The 26,176-nt window shown below is 42.5% G+C and overlaps 1 protein-coding gene across 1 annotated transcript in view; it reads right to left on the bottom strand.

The window, feature by feature from the left end:
• DGAT2L6 (diacylglycerol O-acyltransferase 2 like 6) overlaps window positions 1–17,829 on the bottom strand; it is a 28,039-nt gene extending 10,210 nt beyond the window's left edge. The window contains exon 1 of the mRNA XM_055269129.1: window positions 17,646–17,829. Coding sequence (XP_055125104.1) covers window positions 17,646–17,730 — 85 coding nt within the window. The 5' untranslated portion in view covers window positions 17,731–17,829. The remainder of the gene's footprint in view (window positions 1–17,645) is intronic.
• Between the last annotated feature and the right edge of the window lie 8,347 nt (window positions 17,830–26,176).

Here is a 26,176-nt window from a genome sequence, read left to right as displayed (position 1 = left end):
TGCCAGTGGACACTTAGATTGATCCCACGTCTTGGCTATTATGAATAATACTGCAGTGAACATGGGGGTGCAGATATTTCTTCAAGACACTAATTTCATTACCGTTGGAAACTACCCACTATTTTCCATACTGGTTGTGACAATTGACATTCCTACCAACAGTGTACAAAGATTCCCTTTTATCTATATCCTCACCAAAACTTACCATTTGTCTTTTTGATAATAGCTATCCTAACATGTGTAAGGTGATATCTCACTGTGGTTTTGATTTGCAGCTCCCTGATGACTAATAATGTTGAGCCCCTTTTCATATACCTGTTGGCTATTCGTATGTTTTCTTTGGAAAAATGTCTATTCAAGTCCTTTGCCTATTACAAAGTTTATGTTATTTTATTTTTTTCTATTGAGTGGTATGAGTTCTTTACATATTTTAGAGATTAACCCCTTATAAGATATATGGTTTGCAAATATTTACTTCCATTCTGTGGGTTGCCTTTTCATTTTGCTGATTGTTTCGTTTGCTAGGCAGAAGATTTTTAGTTTGAGGTACTCCTGCTTGTTTATTTTTGCTTTTGTTGCCGTGCTTTTGTTGTCATATCCAAAAAATCATTGTCAAGGCCAATGTCAAGGAGATTTTTCCTATGTTTTCTTTTAGGAGTTTAATGATTTCAGGTCTTACATTTAAGTCTTTAATCCATTTTGAGTTAATGTTTGTGTATGTCGTAAGGTCAGAGTCTAGTTTCATTATTTTGCATGAGGATGTCTAGTTCAACACCATTTATTGAAGAAACTATCCTTTTCCCATTGTGTATTCTTGGGACCCATTTCAAAGATTAGTTGACTATAAATGCATGGGATTATTTCTGGGCTATCTATCTTATTTTATTGGTTTCTGTGTCTGTTTTTATGTCAGTACCATAGTGTTTTGATTACTATGGCTTTGTAATATAGTTTGAAATCAGGAAGTGTGATGCCTCTAGCTTTGTTTTTCTTTCTCAAGATTACTTTGGCTATTCAGGGTCTTTTGTTGTCTCATACAAATTTTAGTATTGTTTTATGTTTCTTTTAAAAATGTCATTGGAATTTTCCCAGGGATTGTATTGGATCTATAGATCACTTTGAGTAGTATAGACATGTTAATAATGTTAATTTTTCCAACCCATGAACACAGGATATCTTTCAACTTATTTGTGTCTTCTTCAATTTTTTTCAATGTCTTACAGTTTTTGGTATAAAGATCTTTCACCTCCTAGGTTAAATTTATTCCTAAGTATTTTATTCCTTTTAGTGATATTGTAAATTGAATTGTTTTCCTTCATTTCTTTTTTGGATAGTTTATTGTCAGTGTATAGATATGCAACTGATTTTTGTATGTTCATTTTATATCCTGATACTTTACTGAATTCATCTATTAGTTCTAACAATTTTTTGGTGGAGTCTTTAGGGTTTTCTATATAAGATTATGTCATCTGCTAACAGAGACAATTTAACTTCTTTCTTTCCAATTTAGATGCCTTTTATTTCTTTTTCTTGTGTAATTGCTCTTGGTAGGACATCCAGTACTGTGTTGAATAGAAATGGCCGAATGAGCACCCTTGCCTTGTTTCTAATCTTAGAGGAAAAGCTTTCAGCTTTTCACCATTGTGTATGATGTTAGCTGTGGACTTTTCATATATGGCCTTTAATATGTTGAGATCCATTCCTTCTATATCTAATTTGCTGAGAGTTTTTATCATGAAAAGATGTTAAATTTTGTCAAATGCTTTTCCTGCACCTATTGAGATGATCTTATGATTTTTATTTTTCTTCTGTTAATGTGTTATATTACATTTATTGACATATGCATGTTGAACCACCCCTGCATCCCAGGGATAAATCCCACTTGATCGTGGTGTATGCTCCTTTTAATGTGCTGTTGAATTTGGTTTGCTAGTATTTTGTTGAGGATTTTTTGCATCTATGTTCATCAGGGATATGGGCCTGTAATGTTCTTTTCTTGGACTATCCTTGCCTAGCTTTGGTATCAGGGTAGTGCTGGCATTGTAAAAGGAGTTTGGAAGTGCTCCTGCCTTTTCAATTTTCTGAAAGAGTTGGAGAAGGATTGACATTAATTCTTTTTTTTTTTTCTTTTGACACACACTTTCGCTCTGTTGCCCAGGCTGGAGTGCAATGGCGCCATCTTGGCTCACTGCTCCCCGGTTCAAGCAATTCTCGTGCCTCAGCCTCCTGAGTAGCTGGGACTACAGAAGCACCCCACTATGCCTGGCTAATTTTTGTATTTTCAGCATGTTGGCCAGGCTGGTCTCAAACTCACCATGTTGGCCGAGCTGGTCTTGAACTACTGACCACCTATGAAGCTGTCTGGTCGTGGGCTTTTCTTTGTTAGGAGGTTTTTGATTATTGATTAAATTTCATTTGTCATTGATCTGTTTAGATTTTCTTGCTTCATAATTTATTCTTGGTAGGTTGTATGTGTCTAGAAACATATCCATTTCTTCTAGGTTATCCAATTTGTTGGCATATGATTGTTCATGGTAGTCTTTTATGACCTTTATATTTCTGTGTTATCAGTTGTAATGTCTCCTCTTTTATTTCTGATTTTACTTATTTGATATTCTCTCTCTTTTTTCCTTGGTTAGTTTAGCTAAGGGTTTGTTACTTTTGTTTATCTTAGGGTTAGTTTATTCTTTTTTTTCTAGTTTCATGGGATGTAAAGTTAGGTTATTGATTTGTGATATTTCTTTGTTCTTTATGTAGGTATTTATCATGATAAACTTTCCCCTTAGAACTGTTTTTGCTGCATTCTATAAGTTTTGGTATGATGTGTTTCCATTTTCATTTGCCTCAAGATACTTTTTGATTTCCACTTTTAACTCTAACATGAGATACGAGACAAAAGTATTAAAAATAACTACAGCTACAATAATTTGTTAATGGATACATGATATAAAAGATATAAAGTTAAAAGTGATTTACACACTACCATTGCAGTATTCTGAGTATTTTGGATTTGATGATATATTTACCTTTACCAGTGAGTTTCATATTTTTATATGTTTTAATGTTGTTACTTAGTATCCTTTCATTTCAACTTAAACACCTTTCTTTGGCATTTCTTGTAAGGTAGGTCTAGTCGTGATGAACTCCTTTAGCTTTTATTTGTCTAGAAATGTCTTTTTTTCTTGTTGTTAGAGGTGGGGTCTCATTTTGTCACCTATGCTGAAGTGCTGTGGCATGCTCATAGCTCACTGAAGTTTGAACTCCTGGGCTCAAGCGATCTTCTTGTCTTAGCTTCCCAAGTCGCTGGAAGTCCAGGTAGCTGGACATCACCATGCCTGGGTAATTTTATTATTGTTATTTTTGCAGAGACAGAGTCTCACTATGTTGCCCCAGCTGGTCTCAAACTGGCCTCAAGCAATCCTCCCACCTCAGCCTCCCAACATGCTGGGATTACAGACATGAGCCACCATGCCTGGCTTTGAGAATGCTTTTATTGTTCCTTCATTTATGAATGACCACTTTGCTGGTTATAGTATTCTTCATTGGCAGTTTTTCGTCTTTTAGCACTTTGAATGTATCATCCCACTCCCTCCTGGCCTGCAAGATTTCTGCTGAGAAGTTTGCTGATGAGGTTCCCTTGTATGTGGTGAGACTCTTTTCTCTTAATGCTTTCAATATTCTCTTTTGTCTTTGACTTTTGACAATTTGATTATAATGTGCTTCAGGATATTCTTCTTTGAGTTGATCTTGCTTGGGATCCTCTGAGCTTCATGAATCTTGATGTCCATTTCTTTCCTAGGATTTGTGAAGTTTCCAACCATTATTTCTTGAAATAATCTTTCTGTTTCTTTCTCTCTCTTTTTCTTCTCCTAAATTATGGGACTCCCATAATTAGTAGACTCATTTGCTTATTGTTTCCCGTAGGTTCCTTATGCTTTCTTCACTCATTTTCATTTTTTTCTTTTTTTGTTTCTCTAATTGGCTAATTTCAAATTATCTATCTTTGTGTTACCCATTTCTTTCTTCTGCATGATCAAGCCTGCTATTGAAACTCTTTCTTTTAGTTTTCAGCTCTGCCATTGTATACATCAGCTCCAGGATTTCTGTTTGGGTCCTTTTTATGGTTTTTATTTCTTTATTAAACTTCTCATCTCATTTATGTGTTGTTTTCCTGATTTTGTTCAGTTGTCTGTGTTCTCTTACAACTCACTGCACTTCAGGATGATTATCTTGAATTCTTCGTCAAGCCTTTAATAGATCTCCATTTATTTGGGCTGTTACTGGAACTATACTAGTTTTCTTTGATGATGTCATGTTTACTGGATTATTTGTTATTTGTATAGCCTTTCATTGGTTTCTGTGCATTTGAAGGAGCAAATCAGTCTTTATAGACTGATTTCAGCATGTTTATGGGGGGGCTTCCGCTAGGTCACTGGGTAGGTCCCTGGGCAGGCAGGACAGGCCCGGGACTGTGGCTGAGAAGGGCTAGAACCAAGTCATAGAACTGTCTCAAGGTCTATAGCCAAGACTGAGGCCTGCAGGCCTGCCTCCATGGGCATGGACAGGTGTGCCTCCTGCCAGGTTCCTGGGTGGACAGGACTGCCCTGTACAGTTGAATGGAGCTGGACCCAAGTTATGGGGCTGTTTCAGGATCTGCTGTGGTACCAAGGTTACCAAGCTTGCTTCCTATGGCACAAACAGGCATGACTCCCAGCAAGCCCCTGGGAAGGCATAATTGCTCCCATACCACAGCAGAGTGTGACCAGAGCTGAGTTATAAGGCTGCTTCAGGGTATACTGCTGGGACCAAGATTGGCAGTCCTGTAACTTGAGGCACAGATGGTTGTGACTCCTCCTGGATGCCTTGGAAGATGATTTTAGTGGCAGACTCAAGGCCAAATGGCATTGTAGCTGAGTTTACAGGGGGATGAGGCTATTTCCAGGTCTGTAAACTTCACCACAGTCAACAAGCCTGGGTGTGGGCCTGCCCTCTCAAAACAGCCTTCCTTGGTGTTGGACTCTACTAGAGTTTTGCAACATCCTACCTGGGTCCCAAAATTCCAACAAAGGTACTTTTGTCCACGGATGGCTGCCAGATTCTTGTTGCTCTGGAGAGATGTGATGGACTTCTCATTCACCATCTTGTTGATGTCATACTTGAGTTAATTTTTATAGAGCCTGAAGTGTGGGTCAAGATTCATTTTGCCATATATGGACATCAAATTTTCCTACACCATTCCTTGAGAAGACTTATTCATCCTCCATTGAATTGCTTTTTCATCTTTGTCAAAAATCAATTGACCATATTCATGTATCTATTTCTTGACTCTTTTCTGTTCTGTGGATCAGTATATCTATTCCTTCACAAATACATCACTCTCTTGATTGTTCTAGTCTTACACTAAGTCTCAAAATCAGATGGTATAATTCCTTTAACTTTATTCTTTCTCAAAATTGTTTTAATTATTTGTAGTTTCTTTGTTTTTCTATATACATTTTTGAATCAGCTTGTTTATTTCTACAAAAACTCTTGATGGAGGTTTTTTAATTAAACCTTTTATTTTGAAAAAACAAGATTATTTTAGTAAAGTCTTGTTTAATCTTCATCTACATCTAGCCATTGTCAACATTTTACATTTGATTTATCTTTAAATGTAAAAATGTAAGTATGTACATATATGTTTGTATTTGAGAATACATCACAGAGACTACAAACTTTTGCTTCTAAATACTTTTTAGCATGTATTTTGCAAGAAAAACGATATTCTCTTCCCTTATAGCACCCACAATGCTATTACCGAATTTGGGAAATTTAATATTTATGCAAAACTATTACCTAATATAGCCTGGCTGCGATTTTTACTTGAATTGCATTATACTTATAGATCAATCTGGGGAGAATTGGCATCTTTACTGTGTTGAATCTTCCAATCTGTGAACATGGTATGTCTCTAATTATTTAGATCTTTTATTTTATTCATCAGCATTTTACAGTTTTTAGCCTATGAATCCTGTATGGTTTATTAGATTTATTCCCAAACATTTTATTTTTGAAGGTATTTAAATGGTATTTTTTTAAAATTTCTATTTTCAATTCTCCTCTGCTAGTATATAGAAATGTGATTAATTTTTATGCATGATCTTTATTCTGTGACTGGCTAATCTCATTTGTTAGTTCTTGGAGGTTTTTGTTTTATTTAAAGTAGAGTCCTTGGGATTTTCCATACATACTATCATGTCATCTACAAGTAAGGACAGTTTTATTTCTCATTTTTTCCATTCTGTGTGCATTTATTTCTTTTATTCTTTTTGCCATATTGCATTTGCTAGGGCTTGTAGCATACCGTTGAGTACAAGTCGTGAGAGTGGACATCCTTGCTTTGTTTCTAATCTTAGGGCGAAAGCATTTCGTCTTTCATGATCAAGTGTGATGTTAACTGTAGGGTTTTTTTTTGTAGATGCCCTTTATCAGGTTGAGGAAGTTCCCTTCTATTCCTAGTTTGCTGAGAGATTTTATCATGATTACATGTTGAAGTTTGTCAATTGATATGATTACATGGGGTTTTTTCATGCTTAGATGGTTAATAAGGTAGTTTACATTGATTTATTTTCAAATATTTACACTTGCCTCCCTGGATAAAGGCCACTTGGTCATGGTGCATTATTCTTTGTAATGTATTGCTGGATTCAATTTGTTAATATTTTGTTGCTTTTTTCATTTATATATATGAGGGATCTTAGTCTGTAGTTTTCTTTTCCTTTTTTTGTACTATCTTTGTCCGATTTTGGTATCAGGATGTGGCCTCATAAATGAGTTGGGAAATGTTCCTTTCTCTTAAGCTTTCTCGCAGAGATTGCATAGAATTCGTGATATTTCTTCTGTAAAATGTTTGTAGAATTTGCTGTTGAAACCATCTGGGTCTGAAAATCTCTTTTTGGAAGGTTTTTAACCTTCTAAAATTAAGATTATAGTGATGGGTTATTTATTTCATGTTAGGTGAGTTTTGGTTGATTATGGTTGTCAAGGAGGTCTCCAAATATAACTGTTAATTCGTCTATTTTTCTTTTCAGCGCCATCAGTTTTTGCATCATATATTTTGCAATTCTATCATTTGATGCATGCACATTTAGGATAGTTGTTTTCTTGGTGAATTAGCCCATTTATCATTACATAATGTCCCTCTTTATCCCTGATGCTGACTTTAAAAAAAGTTAAACCTGTACAGCCTCAAATTGCTAATAATTACTAGCTTAAGTTAAAAATGGTACCAATATGACCTAAGTGGGTCCTTTCTTCAAATCATCTCTGATTCCTCTCACTTGCTCACTTAGCCCATAGATTAATAGCCAGTATCTATTGTACACTTATCATGTAAAACTGTTTCACATGGCATAGTTTATTTAATCTTTGTAAAGACCCCATGAGAACAGTAATCATTATCATTTTGTGGATGAGGACCTGAGGTTCAGAGTGGTTAAATTGTTCCAAGGTTACACAGCTAGCAGGTGAGTGAGCCAGGGCTGAGAACCAAGATTGTCTTACTCCAGAGACTGTACCCTTAACCACTAAGCTCTAGCTGTTACTTCCCTTCAGTCATTTACCAATTCTTGCCAGTTCTGCCTTCCAGATATCTTTCAAATTATTCTACTTCCCACCTGCATGCTACCACTTGGTCAAAGCCACCATTATCTCTCACCTAGATGACCACCAGTGTCTTCTAAATAGGCTGCCTGCTTCCATTTGAGCCATGATGCAGCCAGTGCATTAAATGCAAGTCTGTCTCTGTCACTCTATAGCATGTAGCCAAGGACATGGCTGGTTTGTCCAAGAGGCATATCTGTGGCTTTATGATTACTTATTGTATCTAAGTTAACTATAAATATAAGAACCTGTGGGAGTATATGGTAATTTAACAATTCAACAATTAATATAGTTTCCCGTGGCCCTTAGGATCAAGTCCAGTCTCCTGACCCTGGCTTAGAAGGGTTAGGAGATCTTGGTGATCTAGTCCCTGGCCACCACCTTGTTCTTTGCATTCCACCATGCTATTTTTTCAGCTCCTTCAAGTGCTCTCTGGCTTCAGGGCTTCTCTGCGTGCCGTCCCCTTTGCCTGGAAAACTCTCTCTTCAGCTCTGTGTCTGGCTAGTTCCTATTCATCTTTCAGGCCTCAAGATAAATGTCATAGGTTCAGTATTTTTAGGCCATCTTTGACTTCTTTCCCTTTCCAAACAAACAAACAAACAAACAAACAAACAAAAAACTTCTCCTATCCGTCTTCCTGCCTCTGTCCCCATTGCTACTGCTATGGTCCAGGACTTGATTTTTTTCTAGTCTGGACTGCAGCCTTTTGTCTGCCCTTCAGCCATTGGTTTCTTCCCCTCCAATCCATTTCCCACACCTCTGCCAGAAAGTTTTAAAAAGCACAATCACATAATGTTGTTTGCTTCCTCCAAAACCATCAATATTTTCCAACTGCTGACAGAATAAAGTCTGAACACACTGGCTTGGTATTTAAGGCCCTCACTGGCCTAGCCCCATATATCTTCCTAGCCTCATCTCTCAGTACCCATATTCACATTCCTTATGCTGCAGCCTAGTATTTCTCAAAGTGTTTCTTAGCCTAGTTTTCCCATGCCCTGTAGGGACATTAGATGATCCAACGTGGTGTATGGATAAAATGTTATTTTAATGAATAGAGAATAAAAGCAAATTCATGGTAGCGATATAAAATTTCCTGTTAAAACACATTAATTTAGGCTACAGAGACGACTTAATTTGAAGAAAAAGTATGTTAAGTAATAATAGCATAGGTGGTACACAGCTGTAGAAAGAGCCAGAAGATGGGACACAAATGGCTAAAGTATGCGAAATAGGGGCCCGACCACTTTTGTCTACTTCCCATTCCCTCAACTCACCATGTAATTCACATTTCTGTGCCTTTGATGATACTGTTCCCTTATTTTTATTACTCTCTTTCCAACTTTCTGCTTATCAAAATTCTCTCAGGCTTTAAGGTTTAGCTCAAATGACACTTCCTTGTGATATCTTTGCTCATCTCCTGGTCAGAATTAAGGACTCCCTCTTCTGCACACTCCCAAGACATTACTCGTGATTCTTTCTGGTTCTGGTTCATTTTGTTTGATTGTGTAATTAGTACCTCATATGTCTGTCTCTCTCCCTATCAGACAGTAAGTTTGGCCTTTAGCACAGTGCCAAACACAGAGAGATAGCTTATGATAAATATTCATTACACTGAAGTTTGATTTCAAAATTCTCCAAGTTGCAGGTGAAAGTTAATAGGAAGAGAAACCTTATTCCAAACAAGGAAAGACCATCTGAAGTTATAAGGTGTGCAAGTGTGTGTAAGGATATAGGCAACGAGTTATTTCCAGTGTAAGGTGAAAACCTATAATTCTTATGGGTGAAAACATTATGTTTCATGTTTCGGGGCAATGACCTAAATCTGAATGTGGGCAATGCTTGCCTAATCTAGTCAGTTGGCTCAATGCCTTCAGAAATTAAAAAAAAAAAAAAAAAAAAAACAAGAGTAGTTTGTCAAAGAGGAATTTCTGTGGCTTTGTGATTACTTGTTGGATCCAAATAAACTATAAATATAAGAACTTGTAGGAGTGACGGTAATTTAATAATTCAATAAACATTGATGAGCCTACCTCATATGAAATCTCTATGTTAAAAGCCATGGGGACAGGGTTGGGAACTGGAAAGGGGAGGGTGAAAGGAGTAAATATGGAAATGATGAAAATAATGCAAGCATGGTCCTTGATACCATGTATTGACCATTTGTTGTGAAACAGCACTCTGTTCAGCACTTAATGTATATTATCTCATTTAATGTTCTTGCAATCCTCATAGGTGGATAATTTTATTATCTCGTTTTACAGATGAAGAAACTGAGAATCAGAGAGATCATGTATCTTTACTCCAAGCTGTAGGAAAAAAAGTAGATAGCATTCATTATGTGCCAATAACTATTTTAAGTACCTCATGTGTATTAACTCACATTAATACATGTAGAAAACAAAATTCCTGTCTTGGAGAAGCTCTGGGTTTCTTGTGAAAGGTAAGGTTCAATGTTGAATTTTGGAGGAAAGGTAGGATTTTTGTCAGATGGATTTGTAGAGGAAGGGTCCTCCATGCACAAAGAAGAGCTTGAACAAAGGCCAGGAGATGGGAGAGTCCGAGGCCTGTGAGTAACATCATTACCTGCAAAAACACAGGCAGCCTAAGGAAGCCGTGGTACAGGAGATGAAGCTGGGAAGGAAACTGGAGAGATTAGGCCTGTTGCTGAAGGAAATGAATAGCCAGTAAAGGTTATTAAGCAGAGAGCAGAAGAGTAGCATGATTGTGTCTGTTTCAGGAAGATAATCTGGAATAAGTGTGAGAGCAAGAGAAACTATAGGCAAAGAGATCAGCTAAGAGTTTGGCATTCAGATGAAAGCCAATAGGAATCTGAAATTTGAAAGTCACCAAGGAGGTAGAATTTTCAGCCCAACGCAGCTGATTTGATGCTGGGGTGATGGAAGAGGATTAATGAAAGATGCCGTGATGGGGTGTGTGGGAATGCATCAAAGTCTAGGCCGGGCATGGTGGCTCACTCCTGTAATGCCAGCACTTTGGGAGGCCAGGGCAGGAGGATCCCTGGAGTCCAGGAGTTCGAGACCAACCCAGGCAACATAGTGAGACCTCATCTGTACAAAAAAATTTAAAAATTAACCAAGCATGGTGGTGCACAATTGTAGTCCCAGCTGCTCAGGATGCTGAGGCAAGAGGATCACTTGAACCCAGGAGTTTGAGGCTGCAGTGAGTTATGATCATACCACTGCACTCCAGCCTCAGCCTGGGAGACAAAGCGAGACTGTCTCCAAAAAAAAAAAAAAGAAAGAGAAAAAAAAGAAAAAGCCTCTATCTGCTTATTTATCATTATTCTTCCTGAAGATACAATAAAGTCAATGTCTAAGGTGTCTGCCTCAGAGGAGTGGTTGTCACTCCTCTCTTGATCAAGTGGCAAGGTTGACAAGGTTGGTAGTATCTTATCAGGTGTGGTGGTTGGGCTCCAAGTAGTCAATTTCGGTAGTTAAAAGGAAGAAAATGAACATGTATTGAGGATTTTCTCACCTCAAAGCTCTCTGGAACAGTCTTGAGAGGCAGATACTATGCTATTTCTGTTATGGTACAGGGTGAATGACTTACTTGCTCAAGGTCACATAGAAAATAACAGAGACTCACTTGCATAAGGTCTCATAGCAAGTAAGTGACAGAACTGGTCTGAAGACTATGTTCTATTTTTATTTATTTATTTTGAGACAGGGTCTCACTCTGTCACCCAGGCTAGAGTGCAATGGCATGATCACAACTCACTCTAACCTTTACTTCTTAGGCTCAAGTGAGCCCCCCATTTCAGCCTGCACAATAGCTGGGACCACAGGCATGCACCACCATGCCTGGGTCATTTTTTGATTTTTTTTTTTTCTGTAGAGATGGAGTCTCACTATGGTGCCCAAGCTGGTCTTAAACTCCCAGGCTCGAGCTATCCTCCCACCTCGGCCTCCCAAAATGTTTGGATTACAGGCATGAGCCACTGCACCCAACCTGTTCTATTTTTTACAGTACCAGAAACCAGAGAAAGAGGGCAGGCCCACAAACCCAAAAAGGATGTCCAAGGGAGAGAAAAAAGAATAAGAGTGAATTTAAAGATTTCTGCTGAGGAAGAAGAAATCTGGAAGACCTTCATGTTAGTGTCAAGCTTGGTCTTGCATGAAATATAATAATGATAAGAAAGGGCTCCTGTTCTCATGGAGCTTATTGGGTAGAGGGCACAGAAGATATAATGGCTGCTACCCAGCCTATTCTCACAAAATGCTCTAGACTTTCAGAGGCAATGTAGTCTTGGGTTGTCTGGAAAATGTTACAGAGCAGATATGACTTAAGTAATATCTAAAAGGAGGTGCTGTCCCTGGATAGTCCAGGAAGAGCTATCACGCCATCTTTCCACTAGCAGGAGTAGTGGGAGTACTGGGAGCAGAGGTGAAGGAGTGGGAGAATACATTTCCCGTTTGTTTAGTGAATAGACTGCCTGGAACGCAAGGCAATCACGTAGGGAAGAGTAAGAGGACAAGCTGGCAAGGGGTTAACACCAGAGAGTGGAGGAGGGCTTTGAATGCCCAGTCTGATACCTTTACACATCATCACTTAGGCAATGGGAAACCACTGACTATTTTTGAGCAGGAGAGGGATGTAATCAAATATGCTTTTGAGGCGGTGGCTCACGCCTGTAATCCCAGCACTTTGGGAGGCCGAGGAGGGCAGATCACCTGAGGTCAGGAGTTCGAGACCAGCCTGGCCAACATGGCAAAACCCTGCCTCTACTAAAAATACAAAAAAAATGGCCGGGCGCGGTGGCTCACGCCTGTAATCCCAGCACTTTGGGAGGCCGAGGCGGGCGGATCACAAGTTCAGGAGATCGAGACCATCCTGGCTAATACAGTGAAACCCCGTCTCTAATAAAAAATACAAAAAAATTAGCTGGGCGTCGTGGCGGGCGCCTGTAGTCCCAGCTACTCGGGAGGCTGAGGCAGGAGAATGGCGTGAGCCCGGGAGGCGGAGCTTGCAGTGAGCCGAGATCGCGCCACTGCACTCCAGCCTGGGCGACAGAGCGAGACTCCGTCTCAAACAAAACAAAACAAAAAAAATTAGCTGGGTGTGGTGGCACACACCTGTAATCCCAACTACTCGGGAGGCTGAGGCAGGTGAATTGCTTGAACCCAGGAGGCGGAGGTTGCAGTGAGCCGAGATTGCCCCACTGCACTCCAGCCTGGGCAATAGAGTAATATTCCATCTCAAAAAAAAAAAAAAGATGCTTTTGAAAGACCTCCAGAAGTAGGCACTGGAATAGATTGGAGAGGGTGGAGATCAGAGGTTAGACGATCAGGAAAAAGGATATTGAGATAGTTTAGGGGGATGGTGATACAAGCCCAGAAGAGATGAGGGAAAGCCATCCTCTGAATGAAAGCTGGCCCTCAGAGGGGCTGTCAGAGCAACAGCCTAATTCTAAGCACATGAATATTTGTGTTCCAAATCTCCTTCAAGCCATTTTCTCATTCCTCTCTTCTTGCTTCCTCCCTCCTTCTTGTCCCTCTGCCTTTCCTCCATTTTCTCTATTTCCTCCCCATTACTTCCAGTAATGCTCAGTAATCAACTATGATTCTGAACATCATTTGGGAAGGAGGGGAAGCACTGAGGGAGGCTCTGAGCAAGACGGCAGGAAGGAAGGAAAGAAGGCGAGAAAGAAAAGGAGGAAAGAAGAGAAGAAGGCAGACATTTCTGTAGGAGCATTTCCCATGGACCAGGCTGAGAGGATGGGGATACTGAGACTTAGAGGGATTGCAGTACTTGTTTGGAGTCACATAGCTAATTGCCATCTAAGTCTGATGAACTCCAGAACTCATGTCCTGTTTGCCATTCCACAGTGATTCCCTTTCCTGTCCCCCCTGATCTGTTCAACTTATGTAATATTTTCTTATTCTGATACCCTAATATCACTTTGTCATGGCTCTTTCACTCACCACAGTCTGTCTTACATTATTATAGTGATCTGTGTATGTGTCCAGCACTGGCACATAAGATGCAGACGATGATTGAATGAATGATTGGTTTATCACCGTTACTAGATAGTAAGGAGCCTGTAAGGATCTCACAGCAAGGACAGCCCAAGATCATATCATTAGTATTTAATCTATAACTGTTGGATTGAACATATTTGAATGTCTTAGGCACCTCTGTGGGCATCACGCCCTGTTGGACACTGAAGCTACCTTGGTAACCTTCAAGACCCAGGATCTGTGTTGTAATTTCTAGCATAATCACTAAAAGAACAGAAACAAGATGTATAGCATCTAAACTAGAAGAGAAAGACAAATGGAATGGTAAAGCTAATCAGTCTAAAAGAAGTCAAATCAAATGGCCAACAAGCACATGAAAAGATGCTTAACATTACTGATCATCAGGGAAATGTAAAGCAAAACCACAATGAGATCATCTCACACCCATTGAGATGGCTATTATTTAAAAAACAGAAAATAAGAAGTATAGGTGAGGATGTGGAGAAATTGAAACTCTTGTGCACTGTTGGTGGGAATGTGAAATTGTGCAGCCATCGAGGAAAACAGGATGGCAGTTCCAAAAAATAAAAATAAAAACAGAATTACTGTGTGATCCAGGAATTCCATTTCTGGGTATATATCAAAAGCATTGAAAGCAGAGTCTCAAAGAGATGTTTGTACGTCTATATTCATAGCAACATTACTCACAATAGCCAAAATGTCAAGGCAACCTAAATGTCCATCAATAGATGAATGGAAAACAATATGTGGCATATCCACACAAGGCACTGTATAACTCAGCCTTTCAAAGGAAAGAAATTCTGACACATGATACCACATGGGTGAGCCTTAAAGCCATTATTCTAAGTAAAATAAGCCAATCATGAAAGGACAAACACTGGAATAATAATTCTAATTATATGAGGTACCTAGAATAGGCAAATTCATAGAGACAGAAAGCAGAATGGTGGTTGCCAGGGGCTGGAGGGAGGTGGAATTAGGGAGTTATTGTTTAACGGATACAGAGTTTCAGTTAGGGAAGATAAAATTCTGGAGATGGATGGTGGCCATGCATTGTGAATGTACTTAATGACATGTACTTATAGCACACTTAGAAATGGTTAAAATGGTAAATTTTATGTTCTAGGTATTGTACCACAATAAAAATCACTTTAAAAAATGAAGGGGAAAAAAATCCCGTTTATTCTTTATTTTTATTTTTATTTTTTATTTTTTATTTTTGCTTGAGACAGAGTCTTGCTCTGTCACCAGGCTGGAGTGCAGTGGCACAATCTTGGCTCCCTGCAACCTCCGCCTCTCCGGTTCAAGTGATTCTCCTGCCTCAGCCTCCCGAGTAGCTAGGACTACAGGCACACGCCACCACACCCAGCTAATTTTTCTATTTTTAGTAGAGATGGGGTTTCACCATGTTGGCCAAGATGGTCTCGATCTCTTGATCTTGTGATCCACCCGCCTCGGCCTCCCAAAGTGCTGGGATTACAGGCGTGAGCCACTGCACCTGGCCCCATTTATTCTTATGTGTTTCCACTGAAGACACATAGGTATCATCCCCACTCCACTCCTCCAGCTCTTCTGGGACAACTAGAAACCGTTGAGATTTGGGGGTAAAGGGGCATTAATTGGAGGCTAATCCTCACCTTCTTGGTTCCTCACATATCCAGTTGTCTGATACACTCTCTACTCTATACCCAGCAGGACACAGTGTCCTTTGAGAGAGGAAATGAAATAGAGAAAGATACATAGGAGAAAGTATCATTTTCTGGCAGAAAAATGAGTACATTTTAATTAGAAACGCTGCCTCGGCCTGGCGCGGTGGCTCGTGCCCGTAATCCCAGCCAGCACTTTGGGAGGCCAAGGTGGGCGGATCACCTGAGGTCAGCAGTTTGAGAACAGCTTGGCCAACATGGTGATACCCCGTCTGTACTAAAAATACAAAAATTAGCTGGGCGTGGTGGCACACACCTGTAGTCCCGGCTACTCGGGAAGCTGAAGCAGGAGAATCGCTTGAACCCGGGAGGCGGAGGTAGCAGTGAGCCAAGATCCCACCATTGCACTCCAGCCTGGGCGACAAGAGCGAAACTCCATCTCAAAAAAAAAAAAAAAAAAAAAAGCTGCCTCAGAAGAGCATTCTTGGGTGGGAGAGGCCCTGCACCTAAAAGGACCCGCTCACATAGCTCATCCTCTCTTGACATCTTTCCCCTGCTCTCTCTGCCCCATCTCTGCCCACTCTTTCTGGGATCCGGATTTGACACGGTTGCTGCCACCCCAATAGCAAGTCTCTTAGGACATTCCTGTGCTCCTCACTTTCCTGGCTGAGGGTCAGAACTTATCAAAGGGGTCTTTTTGAGGAAGTTAGGGGAAATGCAAAAGAAAACAAAAGGAAACTGTGAAAGTCTAGAAACAACTAAGTTTACTAACAAAATCACTTTCTTCTCTCGATATAGCTGAAGTCAAGCCATCAATGGGCTTAGCATGTTTTGATTTTAATAAGGCTTAATAAGTCTGCATTTTGAGAAGGCTGTGGACCCCTCTGGCCATCTGGTGAAGCCATGGACCCTTTCTCTGAATAATATGTTTAAATGCACAAAATAAAATACACAGATTTACAAAGGAAACCCATTATATTAAAATTCAGTTATCAAAATATTACCCACAATGTGATATAGTAACATATGTGCTTCTTGATGTATGCATTAAATAACCAGATCTAACAGCAGTGCCAATAACTACTGGAATTTTGAAGTAGTCGTGAACATAAATGAAATTTCGAGATGCCTGCAACAACTGTAATATGAAATGCAAATCTCTGTGGTGTCTGTTACTGACGCTCACAGGTACTCCTAACACTTCGTGGTTTATTGTCTACATTCATCATTGAAGGAAATACTACATTTCAATTAGAGGTTAGTGGAAAGAAAGAGGCAGTTTTATTCATCCCAATTCAAAGTAACCCCTATCCACCCTGAATTTTTGGTCTATAGGACCCTGATTGAGAGCCTCTGTTCTAAGGGTCATATAGCCTCCCATGGGTTGGAACCAGCTGTCTCCTACCTGTCTCATCCTTCAGGATGACATTATTTCTCCTCATCCAGTTTTCAAGCTTGCACCTGTAATTGACCGCCCCCAAATCTCTGGTTTCTGGCAGGGAAAATCTTGGAGCTGTCAGCCCGTTTGCCGTTTGCACTCCAGCCTGGGTGACAAGAGTGAAACTTCATCTCAAAAAAAAAAAAAAAAGCTGCCTCAGAAGAGCCTTCTTGGGTGGGAGAGGCCCAACACTGTTGACTTCTGTGCCCTGAGTCCACGGAACAACTGGCTCTTTCTCAAAATTCTGTCTGAGATGTCACTCAGGCAGCCCTCAGATTTTCCAGAATTCTCTCACCATAACCATAGACTAGAAAATCACCGTACACCTACCTAGTAACACCCCTGTAAGCCACCACCACTTCTGCCCTGTCCCTGAATATGGCTCTTTTCAGCTAGTTCATAGGGGACAGCTCCTGAGAAGACTGGAGTGATTTTTTTTTTTTTTCATCTTGAGACGGAGTCTTGCTCTGTCGCCCAGGCTGGAGTGCAGTGGCACGATCTCGGCTCACTGCAAGCTCCACCTCCCAGGTTCAAGTAATTCTCCTGTCTCAGCCTCCCAAGTAGCTGGGATTACCAGTGCATGCCACTATGCCTGGCTAATTTTTGTATTTTTTTTTTTTTTTTAGTAGAGACGAGATTTCACAATGTTGGCCAGGCTAGTCTCAAACTCCTGACCTCAGGTGATCCACCTGCCTCGGCCTCCCAAAGTGCTGGGATTATAGGCCTGAGCCACCGTGCCTGGCCTGGAGTAATCTTTAAACCAGAACAGCCGCAGCCTCACTCCTGGCCTTTGTGCCAGCCAGATCCTTCCCAGAGGGTGGAGATCAACCAGATGATCTCTTTGGAACCCTCCTCATCTGGAGATTGGCCACTCTTTTGGTTTGTTCCCCATGTGCTCTCCAGCCCTTGGGGTTCACTCACCTAAAAATATATAGACTGGGATCCATTGCAAAACAAAGAAGGTTTGGAGGCCCTCCTGGAGATCCAGTTGGGAGAAGAAGGCCATGGTATGGTGCTGTTCTGTTGTGGCAAGAAGCCTAACCAGAAGGTCAAAACTTCTTAAGCTGAGTTGATTATAGATGCTTTGCTATAATCTCTTATTGTGGAGTGAGATTAGCTGCTGGGGTTTTGTCAGGCTTGACCAAACCTTTCCTCCACTGCCCCGCCCCAACTTCCTACCCACACATCAGGTTGCAGATCAGGCAATATAATTGATCTCCCCAGTAGTATCCTTTCTCCACGTGTGCCCAATTGTCATGAAGCAGAAATGGCCCTGGGGTGGCTCTAGCTGTGGTGGGGGGGGGGGGCACTCTTGATAAATCAGTGCAGGAAGAGAGTAGCTTGGGCCTCAAATAGGACCTCCGAAAAGCACCCCACTCCCTTTCCCTGCTTAAGAAAAGGGACTTGGCAGCCACACTTGTTTCTGCCCTAGTGGTTACCCTTTGTCTCCTCTTGTCTTCTGCTGAGTCACCTAGCCCACTGGGGCTGTGTTTCTGTACCGGATGTCTGTTAATAGACTCTTCAGATCCCTCTTTGTGCCTCTAGTCCCAAGGGACCTGCCTCAGTGGCCAGATACCTTATCATAGAGCGGGAGAAACATTGCACAGAAGGAAGACCTGGCTCCCAGTCCCAGCTCTGCCGTGCTCTTCCTGTGACACATTTGGAAAATGTTACATCTCTCCAGAGCTCAGTTTGAGCATTCATTGCTAGAATGCAATGTAGGTTAGGGGCATAGACTTTAGAGCCAGATAGCTGGGGTTCACATCTCAGCTCTGTCACTTACAAGGTGGTGAACCTCTATGCCCCAGTTTCTCCATCTGTAAAAGTGGGACTATAATAGTACCTACTTCTTCGGGTAGTTCTGAGGATTAGATAAGTGAATGAATATAAAGTGCTTAGCACACAGCCTGGCACCGTTTCCTGTCATTACTACTCATTGAGTTCAAGTAACACATATTGAACAAGTAACATATGTTTCAGGCTGAGGCTTGCTTCTGTGTAATAGCCTTTGGAAAATTGAAGACTGTTCCCAGGTCTCAGACCATTTTTTTTTTTTTTTTCCAGACAGAGTCTCACTGTGTCGCCCAGGCTGGAGTGCAGTGGCGTGATCTCGGCTCACTGCAACCTCTGCCTTCTGGGTTCAAGTGATTCTCCTGCCTCAGCCTCCTGAGTAGCTGGTACTACTGGCGTGTGCCACCACATCCAGCTAGTTTTTGTATTTTTAGTAGTGACGGGGTTTCACCATGTTGGATATATTTTTTCTGTCACTATCTATTGAGTGACTGCTGTTTGCCAGGCACTGTTGTTAGGTGCTGAGGATTTAGTAGGGAAGAAGACAGACATGATTCTTGCCTTCTTTGAGTCTACAGTCTAGTGGAGGAGAGACATTAAAAGAAAAAAAATCACAAAAATGTTAGGCTGGGTGCGGTGGCTCATGCCTGTAATCCTGGCACTTTGGGAGGCTGAGGCAGGAGGGTTACTTGAGCCCAGAAGCTCAAGACCGGCCTGGGTAACATAACGAGATGCCATCTCTACAAAATAAGTAAATAAATAAATAATAAAATAAAATTAAGATAAAATGTCTGTACACTTGAAGTTGGGATGTGTCCTACAGGAAAAGCCCAGTACTCCCAGCAGAAGGCCTTGAATATAGAAGGTAGTCAAAGACATCTGCTAAACATAACTGAAGGGGTTGCTGGGAAAATCAGATACAAAAATGGTATCAAGGGTTCTGCAAGTGCAAGGGGGCATTGGTCCCCTTTCCAGGGAGATTAGCGGAACTCTATCATCTCCCCACCCCCACTCTGCTTTGGGCTTCCCTCATTAGACTGACCAATGTGACTCTTCAGAGCTGAGCTTGGAAGATTTTTCTGGTATGTCAGGGTGTGCTTTCACTCCCCCATGTGCCATCTGACATGCGACGCCTTCCTCTTCTTCCTCTTTCCTTTCTTCCCCTTGGGCTAGCTGGGGTTCTCCAGCTGCTTCTTGGGGCTGCTTGACCACATAGAAGGTGAGATGTATCGAAGCGTATCTGCTCAGAATTTGCAGGGGAGAGGGGAGGGAGGTAAGAGAGGCAGGCCTGGCTCTGCTCGGGGACAGCAGAGATATGGAGGGGCTTAGAGTACCCAGGCCAGACAAGATCCACAGTATCAAGAGCTCCAACGCCCCTTACAGATCAGGTCGCCGCTCCCCTCCACTTTCAGATGGGTAAATGGAGGAGATCTGGAAAGGGCTCAAGGTGATGCAGGAACCAGAGGCAGACAGGGCCAGACAGTTTTCTACCTCTGTCTCCCTAATATCTGGATCTGGGTCTGGTGCAGAGCAGGCACTCAAGTAAATGTCTGTGGAACCTGTGAGGGAGACCAGGTCTCTTGATGCCTCAGGCAAGATAGACTGACCCAGATTGGCCACCCTTTACTCCCAAAGACAGAGCACACTGGCCCAGCTGGAGCTCTCTTGAGCCAAATGGACAAGTATAACATAAACATCAGGGAACACAGAAAGTTCAAGAAGAAGATAATTAGGCTAGCAGATAAACCCTGAACATCCAGCACTCGTGATTTCCCAGTTACAATTCATTAACCAACAAGCAGAAGCTTGGCTGCCTCAGAGTAAGCAATAAAGAAGGAAAGGTTGCCAAGGAGCACAAAGGGCCTGCCAATTTCATTTGTAGACATTGAAGGTTGACGTGATTCCCACCCTCAAGAAACTCACAGTCCAGTGTTGGAAGTAGGTGTAAAAGCAGACACCTGCATGGGGTGCTGTGGGTTGCACAGACGAGAGAAGCACCTGCCTGCCCCGGGAGGTGAGGGAGGGGTCTGTGGAAGAGGGCCTGCTGCAGTGAGGAGAAATGGATCAGGCGAGAGAGGCCTGGACGGGGAGTCCAAGAGACTGCCGTGAGTTCATCAAAAGGGGCTGAGATAAGCTGGACCCCAAAGAAACTTCAAAGGAGCAACAGAAAAACAAAGAAAGGAGAAAAGTGGAAGGAAACAGATCAAGGGGACCGGGATCAGAGAGCTCAGAAAGGGTGGTAGAAGTGAGGGTAGCTCTGATTCAAAGGTTCGCCCTCAGCCTTTGGAATGACTCATTTCCAGAAAGCTTTGGATAGCTGAGGTTTTGCCATAATTTGTTTTCTTCTGATCTTCCCCCTCTGTCATACCCTTATATGGTTAGGTATTACAATTTCAGCTCAATTGAAAACATTAGGCCCAGGCACGGTGGCTCACACCTGTAATCCCAGCACTTTGGGAGGCTGAGGTGGGTGCATCACTTGAATCCAGGAGTTTGAGACCACCCTGGCCAACATGGTGAAACCCTGTGTCTACTAAAAATACAAAAATTAGCTGAGCACGGTGGTGCAGACCTGTAGTCCCAGCTACTCACTTTGGAGGCTGAGGTGGAAGAATCTCTAGAGCCCAGAAGGTGGAGACTGCAGTGAGCCAAGAATGTACCACTGCACTCCAGCCTGGATGACAGAGCAAGACCCTGTCTTAAACAACAACAATGGAGAACCTATTTAATGCCAAGCACTAGGCTAGGTATGCTAGAAGGAGTGTACCTAATCCCTTCATTCACCAAATTTTTCTTGAAGCCCTACTTACTCTAAGTCTGGTATTGTTCTAGGTTTACAATTGCATGTGTGTTGGGTTATGGGGCAGGGGGCACGGACAGGGAATGAAAGAAGTGCATATGTCATCAATACAAGGATTGGGGCCATCAGAGAATTCCAAAGGAGACAGAGATGAACACTAGTAGCTGTGTGACCTTGGACCAGACACTTCCTCTCTTTGAGTCTCGGTTTCTTCATCTGGTAAAAAGGATGCATCCTATTTCTTTGCTGTGAGATGTAGCGGCAGTGTTTGAAAAGCTTCTCGTGCAGTGTCTGCCTTCCAGGAGCTGTTCACTAGCGCTCCTATTCAGCTGTGGGGAGGGAGTATTTGCAATGTGCTCTAACAGGTTGAGAAGTGGGGAGGATGACATTTCCTACAGTGGCCCAGCATACACAAAAGGCCAGAAGGTTTGCTTTGGCACAGGGGGTGGTTTAGTTTGATAGGAGTCTCAGGTTGGTGGAGGGGAGTAGAAGAAGAGAAGGCTGGAAAACGATAAGTGGGGCTGATTTCCTCACAAATCTCTTTTTGTATCTGGATGCCTAGATACGTAAAGAGATTTATGTTTCACTGGATTCTAGGTCTAGAATCCAGTGAAAGTAGACCCAGGAGTGGTGGTGGGACGAGGGGCCTGTGGAGATGGAGGGTAGGGCAGAATATGGGACGTTTGAAATCCCCTGGAAGCAGTAGTGACTGGATCACTTCTCATGGCAGGCAAGGCCCCAGGGAACAGCGGCCTTCAGGGTCTTGGGGGAGGGGTGGCCAACCCTCCCGGTTTGCCTGGGATGAGGAGTTTCCCAGGATGCTGGACTTCCAGGGCTAAAACTGGTATAACCTTGGGCAAACTGAAACAATCGGTCCCCTAGTTTGGGCCCTTGTCACTGTCTCCGGAACTACAGCAGGGTGCTGCCTGCTTGCCTCCCTTCCTTTGGTCTCCATTCTGCAGTTAGAGGGGCTGCTGTGAAACACAGCTCTTACTGTCTCTCTGCCTTGTTTCAAACACTCCAAAGGCTCCATTGCCTCTGGGATCCAATTCAGACCCCAGGACCTGGACCCAGAGCCCTTTATACACTGGTTTCCACCCTCCTTGAAAGTCTCATTTCCCATCACTTTCACACCACGCCAGATACAGCCTAGTTCCCCAAACCGGAAGTGTCCTTTCCTATTCTGAGTCTTTGCCCATAGCAGCATCCTATCAACCTGACTGGCTCCTACCCACCCTTCAAGATTCAGTGAAAATGTCATTCCCTGCTCTGTCCTCTGGGTTTCCAAGGCACATTATACATACTTTTGGGAGAGCACATATCAAGGAGTTGGGTTGAGAGTATAAACCCCACCTCTACAGCCAGCTTCTGGGGCAATGCTTGGTGTACAGTAAGCTTTTGGCGTGTACATTTTGAATAGCTGGTATATTGACATGACTCAGAATTCAGAAGGAACTATGCGTGCTCAGTGAGAAGTGTCCTTCCCACTCCTGGCCTCTAACGACCCAATACTCCTCCCCCTCCAGGGACCTCTTTTTGCATACACAAGCAAATAAGGTAATTTGCTTTGTTAATGAATAAAGAAACTAACAGTAAAAACCTGGAATCATTCCAAATGTTCAAAATCTGGGGCTGGCTAAGTAAGCGATTATATAGCAACATTATAGACTAATCTGCAGTCATCAAACATTATTAAAATTATTATAAGGCATGCTAGGCTTTAAAAGCAGAATATAAAGCAGACCTCCACATTGAATGCACTTGGTAAAACAAAAAAACAAAAAAACAACAACAAAAAAACTGGTCTCTTCAGTGATAGATGGAACTGATCCATCAGCCTGAGACAGAAATGATTGCTGCTTTAAGGTGAAGGGATTCAAAGTTTTCTTTTATGTAAAGTTGTTTGAATATGAAAAGAAAGAGGCTGGATTCTTGTGAATCTGCCTGATGAAGTGTGATTCATGATGGGACTCATTCATTCAGTAATTCATTCAGCAGACATTTGAATGCTTGCTTTGTCAGGAGGAAAAGCCAGAAACAATGGTGCGCTTCGGAGGATGAGCACTAAGTAGGTGATGGGGACATAAGAAGCTCTGATGGGGAGAGAGGGGTGGGGAATGTGATGAGTTCATTGTAAGACTGTGGAGTTTGAGTTCAGTTTGTTCATCAAGGGGAGCTGTGTAGCAGATGGCAGGATACAGGTCTGGGAGCTCAGTGAAACAGCCAGGGCTAGTGATAGCCGCCAGTATATTTGTGGACAGGGAAGCCGGAGGTGGAATGGAGAAGACAGAAAAGGAAAGGGGAAGACAGATGAAATAAAGCTGGTGAGGAAGTCGTTCTGCAAATCTCTTAACACCTCTGAGCCAGGGCCAAGGGCACCAGGGTAGCAGAGGCTCTATCTGTTCCTGAGTGTTGAAGCACCTCAGAGTTCAGGCAGAAACCCTTCCTCCCAGCCCCTGTCTCCCAAACCCCACGCACGCATGGCCTGGGTCTGGTCTTAGTTGTCCTGAAAGGCCTGGTAGATGAAGAGATGCTGTGACTGGCTTAGAAAATATGTAGGAAACCCCTGAATGAGAGGCTGGGAGAAAAGATTTAAAAGGTTTACCTGAAGCCTAGGCAACATAGCAAGACCCCATCTCTACAAAATAAAACATAGAAAAAATAGCTGGGTGTGGACACATGTCTATTATCCTAGCTACTCAGGAGGCTGAAGCAGGAGGATCGCTTGAGCCCAGGAGTTCAAGGCTGCAGTGTGCAAAGATTGTGCCTGTGAATAGCCACTGCACTCAGCCTGGGCAACATAGTAAGACTGCCTCTATTTTTAAAAATGAGGTGATGGCATTCAGGTTAAAGAGAGCAGAGTTCGCGGTTACAGTGCGCTATGATTGCACCACTGCACTCCAGCCTAAGAGAGAGAGCAAGATTCTGTCTCTAAATAAAAATAAAAATAAAAATAAAAATAAAAGATTTACTTGAACAAAGACCAGCTAAGTAAGGCTGGACAGAGAAAGGGAAAGTAGGTGGGCTTGGCATTGGGGGCAGAAATGTTCCACTGCTGGTTGAGCGATGCGAGGGCCCCAGGAAGGGTAGATTTCTGAGTGGGGTTTGCCCCTAGTGAGCAGGTCTCAGACTGTCCCTAAAGGGGCCAGCAGGCAAAGCTGATGGAATTTTTGCTCAAAACTTGGACAGAGAAAGGGAAGGGGTTATCCCCAGAGCAGTGTACCACCAGGATGTATTTCCTACCTTCGTATGTCCTCAGGCCAACCTGGAATCCAGGCCCAGCTCAACCACTTAGAGCTTAGTGATCTTTGGGAAATCTCTTCTCTAAACCTCAATTTCCTCATCGACAGACTGAGACTATAATAGTATCTCCCTTGGGTGTTGTGAGGATTAGAAATATTGTATGTAAAGCTCCTAGTATATAGTAGGTGCTTAATACACAGTAGCCATAATTTTTATTCCTGCTACCACACTGGACTAGGCCGGCCTGACATTGCTCACTTCTACTCTCTTTGAGGGATTTGTTGCCAGTTGGAACAAGACACTGAAATCTAAGACTTTGCCCATCATCTTTTCACATACATTTGTCAAAGGCGGCCTGGCAGGCAGATATGTAAAAACTGGTTCTCAGTTTTCACTGTGCATAGTTCTCTTTTTTGCTGGTCATTTCAGCACATGAAGAAAAGCATGTCACAAAACTTTTGGCTGGTGGTGACATCTAGAAGACTGATTGAAAAAGCATCGGAGGAGCAAGGGTTTAAGTCGTGAACTGCTGAACAAAAAAAAAAGCAAAAAAAAGGCCAGGCACGGTGGCTCATGCCTATAATCCCAGCACTTTGGGAGGCCAAGCAGGAGGATCACTTGAGCCCAAGAGTTTGAGACCAGCCTGGGCAACATGGCCAAACCCCATCTCTACAAAAAATACAAAAATCAGCAGGGCATGGTGGTTCACACCTGTAATCTCAGCTACTTGAGAGACTGAGGCAGGAGGATCGCTTGAACCCAGGAGTTTGAGACCAGCCTGGGCAACACAGGGAGACCCCTTCTCTATTACCAAAATTTTTAACGAAAAAAAAAAAGCATCCCCTCCTCCATCCCTCCAGCTTACCAACAGCCTGCTGCTCTTACTCGTCACTCTTGTGTCGTGTCTTATAACTGTTCAAAGTGCTTTTGCCTATATGATTTCATTTGCTCCCCACCCTGGCCTGTGAGGTAAGTAGGGCAGATATTGGCTGCCATCTCAGAGGGGCTAAGACAGTGACAGAGCTGGGACTGGAACCCACGCCTCCTTGTGATGGACAGAAACGAACCGTGCCCTGTTGACTTGCACCTTTGATGAGTGGGTTAAAAGGAATCTGTGAGGAAATGATGCGCAGGTTTTGGGGACAGCTGTTTTGCAAGGAGACAGTGACAACAATACCCTATTGCTGTAGCGTGCCCAACAGAGACAGGTGGCTATGCTCCTGTTGTGCTAAAGAGCAAACTGCAGGCCCAGGGTCAGCAGAGGAGGACTTTCTGGGGTTTGGGTGACACGGAGAGGCGGTTTTCTAAAGTTTCCCCCCTTTCAAGTTGTTTCAAATGACAGAAGACTTTGCCTGGGGCCACCCAGCTTGGGAGTGGCATAGCCCCCAGAATTGAGACTTTGTCGCATGACTCCAACTCCAACTTCTTGGGTTTGAAGTCAGCTCATTTCTCTCCTTGCCCTTTCTCACAGGGTTGTTGAGAGGAACAAGAGCGGAAAGAACAAATGAGTGTGTAACGGCGTTAGAGGAAATAGTGCCTAGCATTCTCCTTTTCCAAATCTAATTGGCCTCCACATGAGGGCCGCAGAGAGCAAATACTTTGGCTAAGCTGATCTGTT

The sequence above is a fragment of the Symphalangus syndactylus genome, chromosome X (genome assembly GCF_028878055.3).
Source record: "Symphalangus syndactylus isolate Jambi chromosome X, NHGRI_mSymSyn1-v2.1_pri, whole genome shotgun sequence".
Lineage (NCBI taxonomy): Eukaryota > Metazoa > Chordata > Mammalia > Primates > Hylobatidae > Symphalangus > Symphalangus syndactylus.
Note: the sequence above shows the minus strand (reverse complement) of the source record. Positions and strands in the feature narration are given on the sequence as shown.